At 46.1% G+C, this 23311-nt stretch overlaps 1 protein-coding gene across 1 annotated transcript in view; it reads left to right on the top strand.

Annotated features, from left to right (window-relative positions):
- Window positions 1-3759: 3759 nt before the first annotated feature.
- Window positions 3760-23311, top strand: part of SYTL3 (synaptotagmin like 3) — an 81538-nt gene continuing 61986 nt past the window's right edge. The window contains exons 1-3 of the mRNA XM_067011109.1: window positions 3760-4335; window positions 7126-7344; window positions 19228-19292. Coding sequence (XP_066867210.1) covers window positions 4226-4335; window positions 7126-7344; window positions 19228-19292 — 394 coding nt within the window. The 5' untranslated portion in view covers window positions 3760-4225. The remainder of the gene's footprint in view (window positions 4336-7125; window positions 7345-19227; window positions 19293-23311) is intronic.

Below are 23311 nucleotides of genomic sequence, written 5' to 3' on the forward strand. Positions count from 1 at the left end.
CTTCTTGAAGGGGAAGATGGGGAACAGAGAGGACTAGTTCTGGGTGCTGCTTGCTTTGTTCCAGCTGTTGCTCTCGGGCTGTACCCAGATGATTCCAGAATTGGGGTTTGATCCCAGGTTGTCCGACACCCAAACCCACGCTGAGATGGGATGGTTTGCTGTGCAGTGCAGTGCTTCTCCAGTGGCTCTGGGAGGCTTTTTCCTTCAAAGTGGTACTTTGGTGTAGGTTTTATTTATTTATTTATTTATTATTTATTTAGTTTTTTTGCTGTACGCGGGCCTCTCACTGCTGTGGCCTCTCCCGTTGCGGAGCACAGGCTCCGGACGCGTAGGCTCAGCGGCCACGGCTCACGGGCCCAGCCGCTCCGCGGCATGTGGGATCTTCCCAGACCGGGGCACGAACCCGTGTCCCCTGCATCGGCAGGTGGACTCTCAACCACTGCGCCACCTGGGAAGCCCTATTTATTTTTTAATTGTTAGATAAAATTAGACTGGTAGATGGGATACTGTAAAACAAAGGCAGTCCCCGTTACAAATTTACAAAAATGCAATTGAGGAAGGAGGTTGGGGGCTAGACTCAGCTCCATGTGGGTGAGGACAGAGCCTGATTCCAGTTCTTGGGACAAAAACACAATTTAAGAATCTGTTGGGTGCGTGAGAGAGTGACTAAATATCATCATAGAAAAACCGGATCTGGGAGATTTCATTATTCAAGCTGTGAGATTGTCAATTTCTGCATGAGATCATTAAAATAAAATGCCTTTAGTATGCTTCTCAAATTTGAAATGACTCAGATTTCTCGATGCTTTGCAGATTTCTGAAGCCTGGAACTTTCTGAGAGGAGTGTTGCTTGCTCACCTGACTATCCTTCCTTCCTGCTCTACTCGAATCCATGCTTCCTGCTTTGGCAAGCAGACCCGCATGTTACGATATTCACTGGGTTTCTCAACCCCAGCAAAACATTAAGGACCTATTTGCTGGGTGATGAGGGGTCACTAAAAACCAATGTCACCACTAGAAGGACACTTGAATCAGACAGAAAGAAGTCCGAGTCATGATAGAGAAATACACAAAGGAGAAAGGGGTCATAATGCTGGAGCAATTTACTGTGCTTGTAAATAAGGAGAAAGTTCCTGAATTAGTTAGCAATTAATCTGGACCTTGAAAGATTAATAATAATGATGATGATGATGGTACTATTACTACCACCACAGATAACATTTGTCAACGGCTTATTATATGCTCACCACTGTGATCTAAGTCCCTTACGCGTATCAACACGTTTAATCCTCAAAGCAACTCTAGGAGGTGGGTGTTGTCATTCTCTCTACTTTATGGGCAAGGAAATGAAATCCCAAGGGGCTGAGGTAACTGGCCCAGTATCTCAGTAGTCAGTACGGGGCAGAACAGAGCTACTCACCCAGTCGGGCTCCAAATCCTGCTTTGCGGACGGTTCCCCTCACTGCCTCCGAGTAAATTAGGTTTTGGTAGGGAGCGACGAGAACAGGCACGAATGCATGGAAAAAGAAAACTGCATGACGTGTTCAGGGAGCAGTCTCGAATGTGTTTAATTTGGGAGCACTGCAGCATTTTGTGGACTGAAGGATGCACCTGAACAGTGCCTGGCACTTGGGTGCTTTATCAACATTTAGTGAATGAATGGATGATGGATGGATGCTGGCAACGAACTCCTTTCACGTTTCTGTCAATAGCAGTGGATGGCCACTAGGGGGAGCAAGAGCGCCCACTCCTCCCTGCAGAGGGCTCTCGGAGGCCCCAGGCATGCGTTGGGTAGAGAACAGTAGTGTGTTTAAATAACCGAATCCTGAATTTCTGGAATGGGTAAGGCCTTTCCCCCTGAAGGAGTGAACACTGAGTACTCCAGGAGTACTCTTGTCCAGCCCTGGGCTGCACTGGTCCTGCTTCTGCTAGACAGCGGAGTCCAAAGGCCGCACGGGGAGAAAGCTCAACGCACAGATCACGTGTTTTGAGCCAAGTGCAAAAATCTTCATTTAAAACACTCGAGAATCAGACAAACAGGATAGTACTTGGCCTAGTAGTATGGTTAATAGGTTAGAAATAAGAAAAAAGCAGGGAGAACCGAGGGCGTGTTTAGAAGAAATAGGCTCACGACGTTGGTGAGACGGTGGCTAGTTTGCACTTTACCACTTAGCACTTGATCACACGCTGTTTCCCAGCGCTTTCCTCTTTCCCAGAGACTCCGAGCCTTGGGGAGCTCCATCTGTTCATCTGGAAACACCGGCCCAAGGAGGGATGTGGCTTTGACTCTGGTGGGGCTGGAGCCCCAAGTCCTTGTCCCTGTCATTTTCCCGCCATCTACATAGGAGACCTTTTGGGAGTAGGCACTTAGGAATGCTTGGCTGGAGACCAGAGGCCAGGAGTGTCCTCTTGCAGCCCTGGGCTTTCCTACTTCTCATGCAACCTCTGCAATTTGGGTGGGCCACGTATTTTAACTTTATCCTACAATAGAGAAACTGACAGATAGAGAATCCCTTAAGCCAGGGGTCCTTAGCCTGTAGGTCCATGACCTTGGACATGAAAAAATTTTACATCGTTGATTTCATTAACCCATAACTAAAATTTAGCATTTCCTGCAATTATGAGTATAGGCATTGAACCACAGTAGAACTGGCAGGACTCGTGACTGCCACAAATAGAAATCACAGATATTTTTGTGCCACATTGTATGTTGCAGAAATCTGAAAACATTGTTTACAATCATCGCTACTCTGAAATTACAGTCGTTGTTAGTCACTGCTAGATTTCATGCATCAATGAACTCATATATTACTATGTTATAATTTTTTAAAATTTCAGTATAACCGATTTCCTTTGTAATCATGTATTTTATTTTATGCACTTAAATACAGAAGCTTTACCAGAAGACCAAAGATTAAGAATCTCTGCTTAAAGAAATGATTCCTTAGGGTTCTATTAACTTCTCATTCATTGATTTGCTATGAATCATAAATTAATATAATGTGAATTTCTGTTGAAGCCGAACAAAGGGAGTTTAGCTTCTAAAGAATTGAAAGGAAGTCTTATTACTAAGGAATTCATGTAGATTTGATAACAAAATGGTATTATAGGAAGTGCATCAATTAGATCCGTATTTTCTGCTTTTCATTGACATGCATCTATCCAGTGCTTTATCAATTCAATGCCATCTGCTTGGTTGGGGGGAAGAACAGATTGAAGGTGATGTGTGTCCAGAGTCATTGATGGCAAAAGAAAGTAGGAGGAATGTATGCAGAACCTGGCAACTGGCATTAACCAGAAACAAGACTCCAGGCATAAGGCAGTCACCGAAAACCATTAAAAACCATAAATAATGGGTAGACTGAGGTTATGGTGATATCCCTTTATACATCCTTAATTGATTAAACATTTTTCTTGAGTTTTGAAGTTAACTGGAAAAATTACAGTTAGCAGTTGAGAACGTGGTTGTTCTAATGTATTTTCAATTAGGATGATGTACGTTAAATATAGACCTATATGCCTCTAATCACTCAAGATACCGAATTCATATTAGAAAAACCCAAGTGTGTAAGTTTGAGGCTTTTAGAAACATGAGAAGGCCAATTTAATAAAATTTAAAATCTTACATTATCATCAGGGCAGCAAATGCATTCTGCAAAGATCTGTCTGTGTAGAGCATTTTGTCTTTTCTGGACTAATGCTGAAATACAGGTACATCGGCCAGGAAAAATGATGCCATTTTTATTGTCTTTTCTACAGGTATTGAACTGGCTGGGCTTTTAACCATCATTATTGCTACCTGTAAATATATCAAAGGGAAGGTTAACTGCTATAAGTCGTTGATACGCTTCTTACTGCTCTTCGTAAATTCCCTCAGATAACAATCTCTGGCAAAACCTCAGACAAAAGATATGCTTTTGACTTAGCCGGATGTCAGCGGCTGCAGCAGGACCCAGGGAAAAGGCTCTCCAGGTGGCATGAGGCTCTGGGAGTGACCACCCCAACCGAGGGACGGCCTCTTGGAACTTCCTTCTCCTGAGGAGTGTGACACAGTTAAAAAGGAGGGAAAAAAAAGAGCCACAAGCAACACAGCTGCCAATGAAATAGGAAAGGGATTGCTTTCAAAAGCACGTGGGGCTCTCCCTGGACTCTCTGAGCTCATCCACGGGACAGGAGCGCAAGGCCAGGGAGTAGAAGCTCAGCGTGGCTCTAGGAAGAGACAGAAATGGCCCAAGAAGTCAGCCTGAAATCCCTCCGGGAATCAGAACGCGAGGTGATCCTCCAGGTCCTGCACCGGGACCGGGAGGTTCAAAGCATCGAGGCGGAAAGGATACGGTATGCTGTCATTTAGTGGGTGGGATTCTTTCGTTTTTCTGGCTTTTTCTGCTTGGAGGCTGCTTCTACCTGGCGTGTTGCTGTTTGCTTCCTACTCAGCTTCTTGTCTGACAAGAGTCGGAATTAAGGGCTATAGGGGGAGGTGACCTTTGCTGTGTCACTAAGCTTCGGGGATGGTAAGGGAAAGAATGACTTCTGTTTTTCCTTTAAAATAATGCCTTTTTGTGTGATAAGTTTGCTGTCTGTCAGCTTGTCCATTTGCCTACCTGGCAGGAATAATTCAAGGGAAGCTTTCAGGCTTCTCATACGCCCTTCAAGGGAAAGACCTCTGGCTAAGGGTTTTCCTAAATTATTTTTGGTGGTAACCAAAGGCACAAAGAAAGCGGCTTAGAAACAGCAAATCTGCTGGAATCCATTCCTGTCCCTTTCTTTGCTCTCTTTTGCTTCCCAGCCAGCTTTGAGGGAAGGGGAAACCTGCCCAGCCTGCTGTTCTCTGACTGATCTGTCGACAGAGAACCTCCTTCCGCTCTCTGAGCTCCGCGGCGGCTGTTGGACATTAGTTTAACACTTAACAAAGCAGGGCTGGGCGGTGTCCGTGGTTAGCTGTCAAGATCCATCTTTAATATGGTGATGCTTTGTTTATCGATCGATGTTTATGAAGAGTGTGAGGTCTAGAGAATAAGTAAATGGAATAGGATTTTTGGTTTTGCTTTGTTTTTTTTTCCCCCTTTTTTTTTTTTTTTTTTTGTTGTACGCGGGCCTCTCACCGCTGTGGCCTCTCCCGTTGCGGAGCACAGGCTCCGGACGCGCAGGCGCAGCGGCCACGGCTCACGGGTCCAGCCGCTCCGCGGCACGTGGGATCCTCCCGGACCGGGGCACGAACCCGCGTCCCCTGCATCGGCAGGCGGACTCTCAACCACTGCGCCACCAGGGAAGCCCTGCTTTGTTTTTAATGGCAGAACTCCTTCAGAGTCTGCCAAGAAAAATAAACATATAAAATAAAACTTTAGATCACCAAATGTCTGAGGAAGGAGCGAAAAGTTCTGGTTAACTAGAAGGTACAATGTTCTTTTTCTACCCTCCCCTGTTATCCCAAAGCTCCCTAAGTGTACTTATATTTTCTTCCACTAAAAAAATACACTGAACAAAATGGATTTTTCTTTGATGATTCAAGATCTTCCGGTGATTTAGAAGCATCGTTTTGAATATCAACAAAGTAACATGGATACTGTGGTAAAAGGTTTTGTTCCAAACGGTACTGATTCTAGAGCAAATCCTGAAAGTTGGATGTAAGCTTGTTTCTTGGGGTTAGCTTCTCTCTTCTAAAACGAAGTAACAGTAGGGCTTCCCTGGTGTCGCAGTTAAGAATCCTCCTGCCAACGCAGGGGACACGGGTTCAATCCCTGGTCCGGGAAGATCCCACATGCCGTGGAGCAACTAAGCCCGTGCACCACAAGTACTGAGCCTGCGCTCTAGAGCCCACGAGCCACAACTACTGAGTCTGAGTGCCACAACTACTGAAGCCCGTGCGCCTAGAGCCCATGCTCCGCAACAAGAGAAGCCACCGCAATGAGAAGCCCATGCACTGCAACTAGAGAAAGCCCGCGCGTAGCAACGAAGACCCAACGCAGCCAAAAATAAACAAATAAATGTTTTAAAAAAGAAAGGACATGTGAGCAAGCATTAAAAAAAAAGTAAGTGAGGGGCATCCCTGGTGGCGCAGTGGTTGAGAGTCCGCCTGCCGATGCAGGGGACACGGGTTCGTGCCCCTGTCTGGGAAGATCCCACGTGCCGCAGAGCGGCTGGGCCCGTGAGCCATGGCCGCTGGGCCTGCGCGTCTGGAGCCTGTGCTCCGCAACGGGAGAGGCCACAACAGTGAGAGGCCCGCGAACCGCAAAAAAAAAAAAAAAAGTAAGTAACAGTAAATCAACTATACTCCAAAAAAATTTTTTTAATAATAAAAGTAAGTAACAAAGACATTTCATAAAAGAGTATTCTGGCTAATGATAGCTTCTGGGGTCCAATGTAATGTCCCTCTGCACTAGGGCTATTGTCCTGGGGAAATAGGGACTGAAAGTAACTGACCACCCATAGAAAACAGTAGCAAAAGCATAGCATCACGGGAGCTCAGCTCAGTGTTCTGTGGTGGCCTAGATGTGGGGGAAAGGCGGGGAGGGGGGTCCAAGAGGGAGGGGATATAGGTACACATATGGCTGATTCACTTCATCGTACAGCAGAAACTAACACAGCATGGTAAAGGAATTTTACTCCAATAAAAAAATTTTTAAAATTTATTCCATTAAAAAAAAGCATAACATCAGTTAAATAACTTTATTGGGGAACTTAAGACAATAGCAGGCATGTATACGGTATATTTATAGATCATTCCCTGCCTTGCAGTTTCGAATTGATGCCATTTTCTGCATTCTTCCTCTTCTTTCGCTGTTCTTGCTATTATAATGCCCTTTGGGCACAGAGGGATGAACCTAGAGCAAAATCATCCGCGAACTCCTCCGTGCCAGCCACAGCGTTCTTGCTTTGCCATTTAATCCTCACAGCAACCCTGGGAGGTGAGGCTTGCACAGCCGAGAGAACCTCTGAGCCTCTGCTCCAAGATGCTGCAAGAGAGCCTGGTTCACACAGCCGTGTCGGAACCCGGGGGTGCTGGATGCCAAAGCCCCTTCTTTCTCGCCATGGGTGGTGCCGTTGGGGCCCTTGCCACGTAGGAATTTGGCTGGCATCTGTCCTTCCATCCAATTGCTTCCTATCATTTAACTCTCTGGGCCACAGGAAACTGAAGACACACTTGCAGCATCTCAGATGGAAAGGCTCGAAGAGCGGGAGCCAGGAGTACAAAGAGAAGTCCTGTGCCCGCTGCCAGCAGGCCCTGGGGCTCCTGCTGAACCGGGCGGCCGTGTGCCAGGGCTGCAGCCACCGCGTGTGCGCCAAGTGCCGAGTGTTCCTGAGGACGACCCGGGCCTGGAAGTGCACCGTGTGCTTTGAGGACAGGTGAGGATGGGGGGGCGGGTGAGGATGGGCCAGGGGGCCTCCGAGATGGTCCAGGACAAACTGTTGATAAAGACAGCTGTCACTCCTCAAACGTAACCGGGAGATGTCTGCAGAGCGCTTAATATGGAGCCGCCTTTTTAGAAGTGGAAGTTATTGGAATGCAAAAATGCGTTTTGTTATATGAAAAAGGTTGTGTTTTGTTTTGTTGTTTAATTTACAAGTTTGTTTGTAATGGCTGAGGAGCAGTTAAGATCCCTTTCGATTTCTTCACTGGTTCATTTTGTTAGTTTTCTTAGAGCTTAATTTATCTCTTTGAGGAAAAGTGGAGTGAATTGTAACATAGAGAATATTAGAGTGTCCTGTGCAGCTGTATTAAGGCCTTTTTGAAGGAGGCAAGCTGACCTGTATTGGATGCTCTACTAAAGAAATGGGTATGCTTTCTATCAGTGATAGCGTGAATCTGCACTTCTTCTCATCTTTTGATGTTGTGAGGTTTTAAAATATTTTAACCATGGAATTAGCATTTTTGAAAATGATAAAGAACGTCTGTGGCTTGATCTCGCACCGTTCGAAGCACGAACGGGCTGGTCCTCAATCCCTTGGAAACACGGGGAGCGTCTGCCTCTCGTAGGGTAGCGTGCACGAGGACATCACAGAACTTATGAGAGGCAGATACGTTCGTCTGGTGCGAAGCTGCGAGTGGAACCAGAGACTGAGATTTGCAAACAACTTGTAAATGTTGCTGTAGATGCGTGAGTGACCCGGGGACTGAGGCTGAGAGGTGCTTACACAGTGTGGGCACAGCAGCTGGGTGTTCTGTCCCCTTAAATCTGGAGGATTGTGCCTGTGGGCATCCTGATATTAATCTCCTTATAGCTCCCATCCCTTTGCGAGGCTTCATGTATTTCAGTCAGTCATTCAAGGCAGGTTGTTCAACCAGATTTCCTTGTTCCTAAGCTCCCCCACCTCTGAAGCAGCACAGGTCACTCCCACGGGGTCAGAGTTATCTCCACACATCTGGTGTTTGCTCAGTTTGTGAAGCCAATGCCCTGCAGGCTTTTCTCAGCTTGAGAGGGAAAGACCAAGATTTACTGTGAGCCCCTGGCCGCACTTGTGCTCAAGCAGGTCTGGGCTCTTGCGAGAGGAGGAAAGGCCCTAAGATCTCCAGTCAACCATACAGATTTGGTTGAGAAACACTGCGTCGTAAGGTATTGCATTCTCCAGCACTTTTTCTTCATCTGGTGGTTAACTCTAAGCCACAGGGTTGTAGGACGGGGGCTGAGGCAACCTCCCAGGAAGCTGGCCCTGCTGAAATGTCCGCCCTGGAGGGCACCATGCCCGGGGCATTGCAACTTTACGCTCTAAGCTAACGAAGCCTCCTTTCTGAAACCCCAGCTTCCTTATGTTGAAATAAGGATGTTTTTCAAATTATCTAAGATGACTGCATTGCTCTGAGTGAACTGAGGTAGGAAATCTTTGGGGGAGAGAGCCTAGTAATTTATAACCCAACTCCCCCCTCCCTGCCTACTTTCTTCGAAGCCGTCTGCTCGCTCTCTGTCTCTCGTTTTGTCCACGCTGGGCTGCCTTCCAATCCTGGGGCCAAACCAAAGAAAAGGCTTGGTAAACCTTGAGGACAGGCGATAGTCACAACTGAACTGGGACCTGGACAGGGTTTTGACCCTATCATTTTCCTCTCCCTGCTTCTTCCTCAGCCTAAGCTCATTCGTCAAGAAGTGGATTTGCTGTGGGAACAGGAGAGAAAATAGGTTTTAAAATCAAGAAAGAAGAAGCTCTAGCGTAGCAATTTTAAACAAGCAAAACCAATGTACAGATTGCTGCAGTCAGTGCCAAAGTCCTGTGGCCAGCGCTGGCCTTGGGCTTGTGTTGAGGGTCCAGGAGACCCCTGAGGTTTCTGCCTGCTGGGCAGGTTTTCTGCTGAGGACCCCAGGAGCTCACAGGAGGGAGAGGTGAGGAAGGGCTGAACTGGCTCAAGGTGACTTCCCAGAGCACCCAGGTGGGAGCATTTCTGGAAGCGGGCTGGGATTAGAGAGGGAGACAGACACTGTCAGGGAGAGGGAACATCGTGGGTATGAGTGTGGACCACTCACCACGTGGGAGGCTGTGTTAAGCATTTCTTGACACCAAATGTTTTATTTAAATCTTCAAACAATCTTACATGACAGCTACCGCCATTATCCCAATTTTATAGGGGAAGAAACGGAGGCTTAGAGACACAAGGGAGCCCAAGCCCATGCGGTCAGTAAGCCTAGAACCAGGTCTCCGGAGTCCCGTCTCTTCTTTTTGTTTTAAATTTAAATCACTGCGAGTGATCCCAAATTATTTTTAATGGTAAAAATGAACACATACAATCAAGTAGAATATTACAGAGCCATTAACTATGTGATGTGGTGCTCTGTTAACACAGAGATGCATACCAGCTGTTGTGAGTTTCAAGAGCAGCTGATAAAACCTTGTGGCACACTTTTCTTTCATTTTAAAAAAGATACATAAGCAAAGTTATCTGGAAGAATATATATCAAAGAGATGATTCTCTTTCTCTCTCTTTTTAAATTTCTAAGGTCCTTGTTGTTTTATCTCTTTTATATACAGTAGTGTATATCTGTTCATCCCAGACCCCTAATTTATCCCATCCCTTCTTGATCTCCGCCTTCTCCTGCCTTCTGGGAGACTTGCCTGGAGGGATGGGGTCTTAAAAGCCACTCGGAAGAGTTTGGATTGGAGGCGGTAGGAAATGGGGTGTAAGCATACACACTTTGCCAGAAGAAAGCCAGGTAAAAGTCTGCCTGCATTCTGCAGGACAGACTCAGGAGGGGAAGAGGAAGGTATGACGCAGGTGAAAGTCTTTTCAGTGAACGAGGCGTGAAGGGATGAGGCTGGCGGCAGGAGAGTTGGGGGATGTGAGGGACCGTTCAACAAAGGGGTGATGGAACTTGGTCACAGGGGATGAAAGAGGGAAAAGTGAAAACAAGTTCTGAGGACTAGCAAAACTGATAGCTCTTCGTGCTTAACTGGAAGAACAAAAGGAAATAGAGAGTAAAAGAGAAGCAACAGAAGAACTAGGTAAACAAAGGCAAGTTGGAAAGGACTTAGAAGGGAAGATTGGTTGAAAGTTGCTTCCAGTGGTGGGGGCCGTGTGTTATCCTTAGCAGGAGCCATCAGAAGAGGGGTGATGTGGGAGAAGGAAAGAAGAGAGAGTCAGATTCCTAGAATTTGGAAAATGTAATCTTTCAAATTTCAGACTGATACCCCCAGTATTTTCATAATCCCATGTTTCGGTAAAATACCGAATCGCCACTTTATATCCACAAGGCAAATAACGAATGTACAAGAAGGGAATAATTCCAACTCATTAGATTGTAAATCTTTCTGCTCTTCAAGTGAGTGAAAGGTGTAACTCTATAAAAGATGGAAAAGAAACTGAATGCCAGGTATGGTTTAACAGATTTGGCCAAGGAAGGATTTTGGCTTGGTGCCAAGGTTAAAGTGACATTTGCTACTGCTTCTCTTTGTTTCAAAACTTGACTTCTTTTTTTCTAATCTGAGTTTTAGCATTGTCGATAGGAACTATGTTAATTCGTTTCACATGAAAAAGTACATAGACTGAGTAAAATATACTGAGTAAAATATTTCACATTATAAATTTTCAAGAGGTTAGCCATAAATTTTCAAAAGGTTAGCCACTAAGATTAACTTCACAGAGAAAAAGCCTTTTGTTCTTTGAAATACAGTTTTTTCTTCTTAGTTCTCATTTGGAGATAGCATCCGTTTTAGTTCTCACAAGAAAGCTTGGCTGTTTCACATGGCTTAGGTACACTGCTTTCTGTGGGAACAGGATAGATGCTAATTACATAAAGGATCATGATATTGTTTTTATCCATTGGCCAAATGAGAGTAAAGATTACTTAACAGCCTTTGAAGCCTTATGTTACCAAACATATAGTGAAAAAGTGGAAATTTATGGGATACTTTTTGAAAAAGTTTATTTTTGAAAAGCTTAGTTTGTGCTTACTGAAGGGAATGTTTTCACAGTAGTTTGAGTATCATTTTTATCGTTGCTGTTGAAGTTGAAATTTCTTCTGTGGTCAGCACTTGATTAGTCATGGCAGGTCTTGCTTTTCAAGCCTTTTTGAGATGAGTAAGCTTTCCATACCCTTGAATTCATACTGGAAGTTGTCAGCTCACTCAGTTCAGCGGAAACTTTTCGCCCTGCAGGAAGGCCAGTGCCAGGAGGCCATTTTCCCAGTCTGGCACTCAGCGTGGTGGTGAAGTGCTGCCTTGGTTAAAACTCTGGGCTGAAATGTAGGCGAGAGTTAAGGATACTGGGGGCGTAGGGATACCAGACAGGCTTGTACGTCCTTTCCAGTCACGTGTTCACAGGAATTTCTACAATAACAGACCCATGTCCATAGATCAGACCAAGAGTGCATTCCAGGGCCAAACAGAAGTCATGGGTGCATTTACCGATCTTAGACGATTTCCCTGCTGCACTGTTTCATGAACGCAAGTGTCTTTGAGACCATGATTTCCCAATTTGCAGCTCCTTTATTTTGATTCATTTTCAGTGAACTGAAGTGTCTCTTCAAAGATTTTTCTTCCTAGAAGAGCATGTGGGTGGCATGTGTCCTAAGCCTTTGCCTATCTGAGGATCCCTTCGGTAGCCTTTTCTCAGGTGTAAGGACTTCACTGGCTTTTAAATCTCAAGTCCCAACTTTCATCTCAAAGTTCCGTTAATGTGTTATCGTTGTCTTTTGGAATTTAATGTGACAGAGACATTGGAGACTAGCTTTATTTTTATTTCTTTATTGATCATCTGGATTTTATGTACTAGAAGCATGTATCCTTGTAATTAAAAACAGTTTCCAGTACATGCCTGGGTCTGAGTCTCTCCACATTGATTTTTATGGAATAAGGAAAGTTCCTTTGAGCTGCCTGTCTCTTGGATTTGCTTGTTTGGTTTTTTAAAAATCACCTGTTACTGTGGCAAAATACACATAACCTAAAATTCAGCATCTTAGCCATTGCAAGTGTGCAGTTTAGTGGTATTAAATACATTTGAAACCATGGGTAATCGTTAGTTAAATCCATCGCACCGGCCTTCACTCATCAAGGTCATCTACAAGCCCTGCAAGCCCTCGGTGATCGTCCTAAACAGTGAGATGTTTGCCAGAGTTGTTTTCCGGGAACTTGGAGTCAGCTGCGTCTAGTTTGAGCTCAACTGGTTAAGACGGGCCCAACCCTCCAACTGGGCATGCGCGAGCGTCCCGGCAGTGACCTTTTGACGTCAGAGCGCAGAAAACTCCGTCCTCAGGTTGGGCTGACCTCCTCCATCTTCCCACGTGCATAGACCTGTAGCCTAGTTACTGCGCAGAAGGGCAATGACCCAGCTTTTTCCAATCACCTTTCCCCACGCTTCCCACGCTCCGACCGCCCTGCTTCTTTATCCTTCATCCCCTAAATGCCTGGAGCCCCTTGCCTTCCCGGAGGTGGATCTGAGGTCTGTTCCCTGTCTGCGCCGTCTGCTGCCAACCTCAGCGTCCCAGCGTTTCGGCTTTGCTGCGCGACGGGCAAGCCAACTCGGCCAGGTAACACATTCGCGTTATTATGCGCCCGTCAGCCCCATCCGTTTCCAGACTTTTTTACATTTTTTTTAAAATTTTTGCGGTACGCGGGCCTCTCACTGCTGTGGCCTCTCGCGTTGCAGAGCACAGGCCCCGGACGCGCAGGCTCGGCAGCCATGGCTCACGGGCCCAGCCGCTCCGCGGCACGTGGGATCTTCCCGGACCGGGGCACGAACCCGCGTCCCCTGCATTGGCAGGCGGACTCTCAACCACTGCGCCACCAGGGAAGCCCCGTTTCCAGGCTTTTTCATCTTGCAAAACGGAAACTCTGTAACCGTTAAACATTTCTCCCTATTTCTCCCTCCCCCCAAGCCCCTGCAGCCCCCATCCTACTTTCTGTCTCTGTGAATTTGGCTACTCTAGGTCCCTCACATTGGTGGAATTATACAGTGCTTGTCTTTTTGTGACTGGCTTATTTCACTAAGTATACTGTTTTCCAGGTTCATTTGTGCTGTAGCATATTGCAGAATTCCTTCCTTTTTAAGGCTGCATCGCATTCCTTAGCGTGTATGGATCATATTTTGTTGGTCCATTTCATCTGCTGATGGGTGCTTGGGTTGTTTCTACCCTTTGGCTCTGTGTGAATAATGCTGCTGTGAACGTGGGTGTAGAAACATCTCTTTGAGACCCTGTTTTGAGTTCTTTCAGATATATATACCCAGACGTGGAATTGCTAGGTCACATAGTATTTCTTTTTTGTTTTTGTTTTTTTTTTTGCGGTACGCAGGTCTCTCACTGCTGTGGCCTCTCCCGCTGCGGAGCACAGGTTCCGGACGCACAGGCCCAGCCGCCATGGCTCACGGGCCCAGCCGTTCCGCGGCATGTGGGAGCCTCCTGGACCGGAGCATGAACCCGCGTCCCCTGCATCGGCAGACGGACTCTCAACCACTGCGCCAGCAGGGAAGCCCTGTTTTTGTTTTTTTTTTTTTTTTCTGGTGGTACGCGGGCCTCTCACTGTTGTGGCCTCTCCCATTGCAGAGCGCAGGCTCCGGACGCACAGGCTCAGCGGCCATGGCTCACGGGCCCAGCCGCTCCACGGCATGTGGGATCTTCCCGGACCGGGGCACGAACCCGTGTCCCCTGCATCGGCAGGTGGATTCTCAACCACTGCGCCACCAGGGAAGCCCTGTTGTTGTTTTTTTAATGGTAGCCGGTAATGGGTGTGAGGTGGGAGTTTGCTTATTTTTTGACTCAGTAACATTTTCTTCAGTCCGGTCTAGTTATTCTGATTTTTCTTCTATGTCACTTTCCCTGGCTTCTTCGGAAATAACTTAGGTTGGCCTTGTTCTCTATCCTACCTTTGTATTATTTTCTCCTTCAATATTTCATGTCTTTTTCTCTCATGTTCTGCGAAAGCGTAACTGAGTCAACTTTCCAGACGCTCCATTCTGCTCGTTCCTGTGGGTAAAACAGCTTGTTCTGCGTTCGCATTGTTCGTTTTGTAAGTCTTCCTTTATTCTAGTCTATTGTCTCTTCACTTCAGCGTGGCTTTGTTTCCTTTTCATGGAGGTGGTTTTTTCAAAATGCTTTTGAAGACACCTGCTTTCGGTGACTTTCCCTGGTTTCCGCAGTGATGCACTTGGAGCAGCCGTTCCTGGTCTGCGGGACTCTTTTTCTCGTGCCCGTGGCCTTTTCTCCGTCAGAGGCTCTGCGTTGTCTTCAGACATCCAGGGTCAGGGTTTGCCAACAGAGTACACGCTCCTTGTCTCTGGGGTCTCGTGGCCTGTCGGGGGTGGTGGAGCCCCTTCTTAGATCTATGGGGAAGACAGGGTAATGCACGACGGCTAACTCGATTTCTGTTTGAGGCTTTAACGAGTGCAGCTCTGTCCAGCTGCAGTGGGATTGTTATTTGTTTCATTGACTAATTATCTGATGTAACACACCGGGAATCACAAACTCACGGCCGGCAGGCTGCAGGCAGCCCACAGGCCTTGTTTTGTTGTGGCCTCTGCTCCACGTCTGATGCTGATCATTGTAATGCCTTAAGACGGGGCCTGGGTTCTGCAGCCCAGGACAGGGCCCGCCCCTCTCTCTTGTCTCATTCCTTAGCCGCTCTCTTCGTTTAGAGCGTCTGCTCAGTGCCTGCATTTGTGATCGCTGCCCCTACACATATAGCGGGTGTGAGGCACGTCGTGCCTTGGTACCACCAGGGCTCCACCCGTGTCGTCCCACCTTCTCCCTTCAGTTGTCAGGTGCTCCCTGCAGGGGTGGGGACATTCATTCATCAACCCACACGGAGTCACCAGCCCCCCCCATCCCCCCACACCCCCCCACACACCCCCACACACCCCCCACCACCACCACCCCACCACCACCACCCCCACCGTGTCCCTCGGCTGTGCTCCTGGCTGATGCAGGGGGTGGGGGAGGTGGGGGAGGACCTGCCTCCTCTCTGCAGTTAAGTAGAGTTATTCACGTTTTGCAAGAAGTGATGGTATCTGCTTCCTTGAAATCGTTTCTTTATCTTCATCTTGATTCTGACTCCTGGTTACCTAGGATTTAATCACAATGATCAGTCTTTTTTCCCCTGTAAGAACATTGAAATCAGATCAACTGAGATAGTTGATGGAGGGGAAAAAAAACCGCATTATTTTGCCTTGTAACTAAAAACCGCCTGAGGTGTAAGATTATTTGAAGTAAAAATTTTTTTCAACGGTTATGGGCGCATCGGACCACTTTAGCTGGGAATTACCAAGTGGTTGGACAAGCCAGTACAAAGAAATTAGGTGGATCTTAGTTTTACAATATTTGGCTGCTTCTTTTGGTGTTTTTATAGCTTGTTTGTCTGATAAGCCACCAAGGCTTTTCTTGAGGCTTCCTTGCCTTCAGGGCACTGGTTAGAGCACAGATCTGCCTGGGAGATGTGTGTCTTTAAGGCATTCAGAGAATCCTGGCATACAGATGAATTTTCTACCTCTTGTTCATTGAATGGTAGAAATACATTAAGCAGTTCTAGGGACATGATGCTGACTCTTCTCGGAGCATAAAGCATGTGCTTTGGATGTTGCAGCTTACCCACCTGCAGATGCTAGTAATTTGAATGCAAAGTAAAAGTGCGGTCCAGCAGGCCTCTTTGGCTCACTGCTTGCGACAGTATTGAGGTCAGACTATTGAATACGTTTCTATTAGGGTCCCCCATTCATCGTATTATTGAACGTTTGCTGCTGGAATTTGCGAAGTGCTTTTCAACAGTTATTTTTCTTTTGCTAATGAAATGACAGCATTAGCAGAGTTCAAGGCTATGAAAATGGATGCTGGAACCTCCAGCAGTTTATGAAGAGCTGTCGATGTACCCTGTGCTTGGCGTTTCTAGTTTCAGTGATCCTCATGCAGAGTTCATGGAAAGTCAGACATAGAACTCTAGGTCTCTTGCTCTCTTCGCCATCCTAGGATTTTGCTTTCTGAGATGGATTTATCAACTGATCGAAAAAGTTTTAAAGAAACAAGTCATGATTCTGTGGGAGAAATTTAAAACCATTAATCTATTGCTGGGTTCAGAAAGTGTTCCAAATTCTGATTGAGTCATCGGCGGCGGGGGGGGGGGGGTGGGGGGGGAGAAATAATCAATGTTTCCTTTGGTTACGGTGAGTCATGCCCTGGGTTGGCCCTAATGAGGGCAGAGACACTGCAAGATCCGCTCACCTCTGTCTTAGACAGTAACAGCCATAAATGATCCTTCTAATAACACTTGGGATTTGTGTGGACTGGGAGCCCTTATGAAAACCGTTAGGGAATAAATGCTTAGGAAACAGCTGATTCTGCAGAAGTGTTTATGGAGATCCAGCTCCAGTCTAGTTCTCAAAGGAAACAGCCTCAAATGCAAGAAGTACTTGTCGTCGTATGCTTTAGGCCTGTGGTACGTTTATCCTTCCATTCTTTAGTCACAGAGAAGCCTACGAGACCTGTGGGTTTGTGTTCAAATCTGTCCCTGCCAAGGAAGGTCCTGCTGGAATTTCACAAGTAACCCGTTGGGGTTAGATGATTAGATGGTAACGTTAGATGGCTGTAGCACTAAGAGATACTAACATTCTACTTTATCTGCTTCTCATATAGGTTCTGAAACCAGGGTTAGAAGAGGACTTTGTGATCAAATGTTGTAAAATGTAATAAAAACGAAATGTTTATTTGGCGTTTTCACCTTCCTCTCCCCCGTCCCCTTAGCTGTTGAATGTGCCTCTGCGGGTGTGATTACTCAGCGGTGGCCCGTGTCCGCCTAGCTCAGCTGACGGTAAATTCATGGTTTGATTCGCCGCTGAATTCTCAGTTCCGATCTCTCTCAGGTCCAGTCGGAGGCCACGCCCGCCCCCAGCACCTGTCTCATATGTAAATGCTTTTGGTCACAGGTAATGGGCTGGAGAGTGTGAGAGAGTAGATGAGCTGGAAGGGTCACCACCCCCAGGAAAATAAACATCAGGAAGTGACGTTTGTTTATCAGATGGAGGCCTCCTTGTTTCCACATTTGATTGTCCTCTCCTGCTCTCCCCTTAGGCTTTGTCCTGCTGTATAAGGATGAAGGAAGCCTCCTCAGAAATAGAGCAGTTGTGGGTCTGGCAAGTCAAAGGAGCGTGAATGCACCCCCCCGCCCCCCCCCCAGCCCCGTGAATCTCTGCGAACTTTCCCTGGGTTTTGATCCTCTGCTTGTCTTCAAGTACCAGAGGGGAAAACTTCCGTTGAGATGCTGAGTTCTCCTTCATGTGTTTTGTGTCGATTTAGTAGATTAGATATCTGAGTGTCTGATCTTACGGATGAAGTTTCCCGTCTCTCCAGTGGTATATCACAGTTGCATATTTTATATATCTTTGGCTCTGAATGAGAGTGACTGATTATCAGAATTCTGTTGCCAAAATTCATAAATGGTCTGCGTATGTTTTCCTTGTCCTGGTCACTAAGTGTTGGGAATAATCGTTTGCATACTAATCAGAGAATATAATAGTTGTTAACAAGATGAAGGAGAGGGAGTTGGTTGATGTCTTTTGACAGCTACTAAAGCTCCACAGAGAAAGATAGGATACTTTAAAAAAAAAAAATGTAGATTGCAATATATTTGTGAATTTACTGCATTTGTAAGCATTAACTTAACATCCATTTGAGATCATATATAGCCTGAAAGAACCTAATGGAGAATGTATTTCAGTAAGTACTTATAGAAGAGAATTTCACTGAAGTTTTCATTTTTCTTAAACTTGCATGACCTAGGAATTGACAAGTTTTATGGCACATTATTTTAATGGTGTGAATAATTTATAGTATCTGTGTGTTTAACTTTTTATGTCCTGAAAGGCTATTGACAGTTAGTTCTACCTTTCTGAGGCTCTTTGAGGTTGAGGGTGGTTTCTTTAGAAATTGGGAAACTTGGAAACTATCAAGAGGAGAGCAGGCTTTGGGACTTCAGTTTCAACCGGTGACCATACCAAGTGCTCCCGTGCTGCTGTGCCTGTGAGGAGGGTGGGAGGGGGTGTAGAGATGCCCGGGAAGCCGCTGCCAGACCGGCTTCCCAATGAGAGGTCACGTCCCCTGTCTCTCAAGTGGTCCCCAAATCTCCAGTGAAGCCCTTTGATCCCATATCCCAGACTTCAGGCGCTCCCAGGAAACTTCTCAGGTGAATCTGCTCTTTTGGCTCTTGGTAAGGGTTGTACTGAGCTCAAACTAACCTCAGCCTCACCTAAGGATGATCTCTTGCTTAGCTCAATAGACAGCACTGAATTGCTTTGTTGATTTTCCTTCCCGCCATTGCTCCCCACCATAAACATGATAAATTGATCCTTTTGATGGCAGCCTTGTTTCTCCTTGTATATTTATTGTGTTACATTACATTGACATGCAGGGTAAAATGTACCCAAGTAGAAACTCCAGCTTTGCTGCTTTTTAAAAAATCTTATCTTTCTTTTTATTTTACTTATTTTTATTTGTTACTGAAGTACAGTTGATTTACAAGGTTGTGTTAGTTTCAGGTGTACAGCAGAGTGATTCAGTTTTTATATATATATGTGTGTGTGTGTATATATATATATATATAAAATGTATTCTTATATGTATTCTTTTTCAGATTTGCAGCTTTGCTGCTTTCTAGTCAGATCACTTAATCTCTATGGGAAGTCTGTACAGTTAGGGATTTGGGCCAGAAATTTGAACTCTGAGGTCCTCTGCTAGACTGATGTTTTGATGATATCTCCCTGTCTTGTATGAGCCAAATACGGCACCACCCACATCTCTCTCTGAGGCTTCCTTTCTGCTTGCTTTTCAGAAACGTGAAAATAAAAACCGGAGAATGGTTCTTTGAGGAACGAGCCAAGAAATTTCCAACTGAAGGTAAATGCTCTCAAAATGTTTACTAAAGTAAAATGACATATTCCATTTGGTATCAAGATTTTGAATATGAAAAACTTAACAAGGCGTGGTAGGTGGGCTTCTGTCCGGTCAGCCCTTCTGTTCCTTTTGTCTAAACTTTCCCGCCTCTGTCCCTCAGCTCATGCGGTTTACCACCTTCGCTTGTGGGGCTTCCCTCTGTACCCGCACTTACCCCAACCCTAACCCTAACCCTGCTGAAATCCACCTGTTTTCCACGAAGTTTCCCTGACTTCTGCTTCTGGGGGTGATGTCTCCCTCTCCCGACACCCCGGTTTGTAAATACATCTCTTCCATAATTGTTGAAATGCCTCATATTATATCATTATTTGTGCCCTTCTCTTTCTCTCCACAAACTGTGCTTTTAAAATCTTATTAGCTCCTTACAGCCCCAAACCTTGATCAAAATGACTGAATGGGACTTCCCTGGTGGTCCAGTGGTTAAGACTCGGCGCTCCAATGCAGGGGGCCTGGGTTCGATCCCTGCTCAGGGAACTGGATCCCGCATGCCGCAACTAAGACCCGGTGCAGCCAAATAAATAAATATATTTTTTTAAATGATTGAACGAAGGACTGAAGACCACAGTGAGTGAACTGCGTTAGAATTTAGCGGATACTGGTGACTGTGAAGTGAGCACGTGTGACTATGTGAGTGGAGGTGGGTATTTGGTTTGTGTACCCCGGATGTCTTATAAAGCACTTGTAAAGTTGACATAATGGTGTGATTAGTAACTGGGACTCGAGGCCATGGAGAAAACGGGTCATGCTTTGGCTACAGAAGTGTCACGTCACAGCATGTGAGCTGTGCAGAGAAGAGGGTGACTTATCAGGCAAAGGCGCACGCACGTGTCATCAGAATAGAGCAGAGGCAGCACGCTCTGTACACCCCGTCCGCTGCTCAGTGGGTGCTGGTGAGGAGGAAGGGTCAGGCCCCTCCCCCTCCCCCTCTCCCTCCCCCGGCTGCCTCTCCCGCTCCCTGCTGGGCCCCAACAGGCAGCCGGCGGCCGCCGAGGTGCTCTGATGGGTTTGAGAAAAAGTGTGATTCTGCGTATCACCTAGTGTGTTCGTCGTAATGGTGTGAGCACGGCTCCTTCCAGCCTTCTGCATCCTAAGTGGAAGCTGGGAGAATGAGATGGTGGCTTAAACCATGAAAGGGGACAAGGCAGCTCAAATGGGTGCCTCTCTCTAGGCGTTCGTTACCTATTGCTGGGTTAAAAGTTCCTCCCAAACTTAGTGGGTTAAAACGATTAACATTACCATTTTATATGGTTTCTCTCCTCAGCTGAAGGCTTGCCTGGGGTTGGGGGCTCTGCCTTCTGGGGGCTCACGCGCGTACCTGGCTCGCTGGTGCTGCTGTTAGCAGGGGGCTTCAGTTCCTCCACGCCTAGACCTGTCCACGGGGCAGTGTGAGAGCCCTCACGGCACGGCGACTGGCTTCCCCCAGGGCAAGTGACCCCAGATAGACCGAGGCAGAGCTCTGCGATCCATCTTCATATTAAAAAATTCTTTTTATCGTGGTGAAATTTATACGTGATATGAAATTTACTATTTTAACCCTTTTTGACTATACGGCTGAATGCCATGCAGTACTTGCACTTGTTCTGCAACCGTCGCTACTGCCCGTCTTCAGAATTTATCATCCCGCGCTCTCCCCTTGCAAAGCCCCTTGCAACCGCCATCCTACTTTCTATTTTCTGTCTCCGTCAATATCTTTATGGCCTAGCATCAGAAGTCACACCCTGTCACTTCTGCTGTATCCTGTAGGCCAGCTCTATTCAGGGCGGCAGGGACCACACAAGGGTGTGGACACCAGGAGGGAGGACTCCCTGGGGCCCTGGAGGAGGACTACCACAGCCTGCATTCCCTATCCCGAGCCTGGGACCTCAGAATCCTTCTTCACTCCGCTCTCGCCCCCCCCCCATCCAGTCAGGCGGCGAATACCGCCATTTGTCCCACCCCCGTCTCTTGAATCTTCCTCTGGCCCTTCATTCTCTTCCAGTGCTGCAGCCCCAGCTCATCTCCATGACTCCACCTGCTTTTCCATACTCCATCCTCTGTGAGGGGGGAGATTTCTTTTCTCTTTTAAAATAAGTTGTTTTCCGATTATAGAAGTGATGCCTATTCATTGCAGAATATTTGGGAAATGCAGAACAACAGACAGAAGGCAATAAAAATCCCACCACTGGTTAAAACTACTGTTAGTTAGGGACCTCCCTGGAGGTCCAGTAGTTAAGACTCCGCGCTTCCACTGCAGGGGACGTGGCTTTGATCCCTGGTGGTGGAACTAAGATCCCACATGTCACGCGCACAGACAAAAAAAACCCCCAAACAAAAAACCCACTGTTAATTGCACACACACACGCACCACACACACACATGCACACACTCTCCTGGCCCTCTTTCTAGGTGATCCTGTGCATGTGGGTGCACATACAGACTTACCAATTAAAAAAAAAATTTATTTTTGTCTGCGTTGGTTCTTCGTTGCTGTGCGTGGGCTTTCTCTAGTTGTGGCGAGTTGGGGCTACTCTCCGTTGCAGTGCGCGGGCTTCTCATTGCGGTGGCTTCTCTTGTTGCAGAGCACGGACGCTAGGTGCATGGGCTTCAGTAGTTGTGGCACGAGGGCTCAGTAGTTGTGGCTCGTGGGCTCTAGAGCGCAGGCTCAGTAGTTGTGGCGCATGGGCTTAGTTGCTCCGTGGCATGTGGGATCTTCCCGGCCCAGGGATCGAACCCGTGTTCCCTGCATTGGCAGGAGGATTCTTAACCACTGTGCCGCCAGGGAAGTCCCCAGAATTAACAATTTTTAAAGTGTGTTTGTGGTCAGAGTATGTGTAGGTTTTTGTCTTGCTTTTAAAATTCAGCTTAGCATAAACATGTCCTCATGCTATTAAGACCTTCCAACATACATTCGTGACTGTATAACATATATCAGATATCAGATGTACTACCATTTATTAACTTGTTCCCTCTTGTCTGTGCGTGTATCACTGTATTCCGATTATCATATTATAGATAATTCTGCAATGAACAGCATGTACAGGTATCTTGGCATCTCTGTTCGTTTCCTTTGGACAGATTCTTAGAAGGAGAGTGACTGGTCAGACGTGTGAACACTTGAGAGGCTGACGTGTTTCGCCAGACTCGCCTCGGGGAAACGTGTGCTCATTCACCCGACCCTGGCAGGTTCGGGCCCGAGCGCGGCCCCCTCACCACACTCTGGCCCCCATTACATCCTGTCGTCTTGAACATGATTTCAAGTTATATTTGTGATTTTGTTCTGAATGTAAACCTAATATACATTCATTGAAAAAAAAAAAAAAAAGAAAGAAAAATGAAGAAAAGCATAACCATGTTAAAAATATGGTGACTTCACCCTGAGAACTGTTTATAGCTGGTGCGTGTCATTTCTGTTATTTGGTGAATATATGTATCCATATATGTGTATATATGGATAACTCTCTCCACACACACATTTAAAAAAGCATTTAGACTAAGCCATAAGGAATTGAGATGTTCTTAGGTTAAAAAAAAAATTGAATAGGGGCAATTTCATGAGTTGAGCTAATGTGTTTACAAAATTGGGATCAAATGGTATACAGGCTTTTATACTGATATTTCTTCACCTAATAATTTACAAAGAACATTTTTTTTCACATTCTTAAATGTCATTTACTATATGATTTCTGGTGACTGCATCTCATTCCATCATTGGAATGCGGCAGCATTTATTTAACGAAATTGCTATTGTTGTAAAGTTAGGGAATTTCAAGTTTTGTTGTTACATTTTGGGGAGCTTATAATATTATTAAAATAATAAATAAAAGTGCAGTGAACACGCTGCTAGATAAATCTTTGTCATGCCTCTGAATATTTCCAGAAGCAGGACAAGATGAAAGGTTGGAACGTTGCCTCCAGGCAGGGTGTCTGTACCCTTCTCACCAAGAGGAACTGTCCTTAAAAATAAACAACAGCAACTTTGTCAT

This window comes from Kogia breviceps, chromosome 13 (genome assembly GCF_026419965.1).
Source record: "Kogia breviceps isolate mKogBre1 chromosome 13, mKogBre1 haplotype 1, whole genome shotgun sequence".
Classification (NCBI taxonomy): domain Eukaryota; kingdom Metazoa; phylum Chordata; class Mammalia; order Artiodactyla; family Physeteridae; genus Kogia; species Kogia breviceps.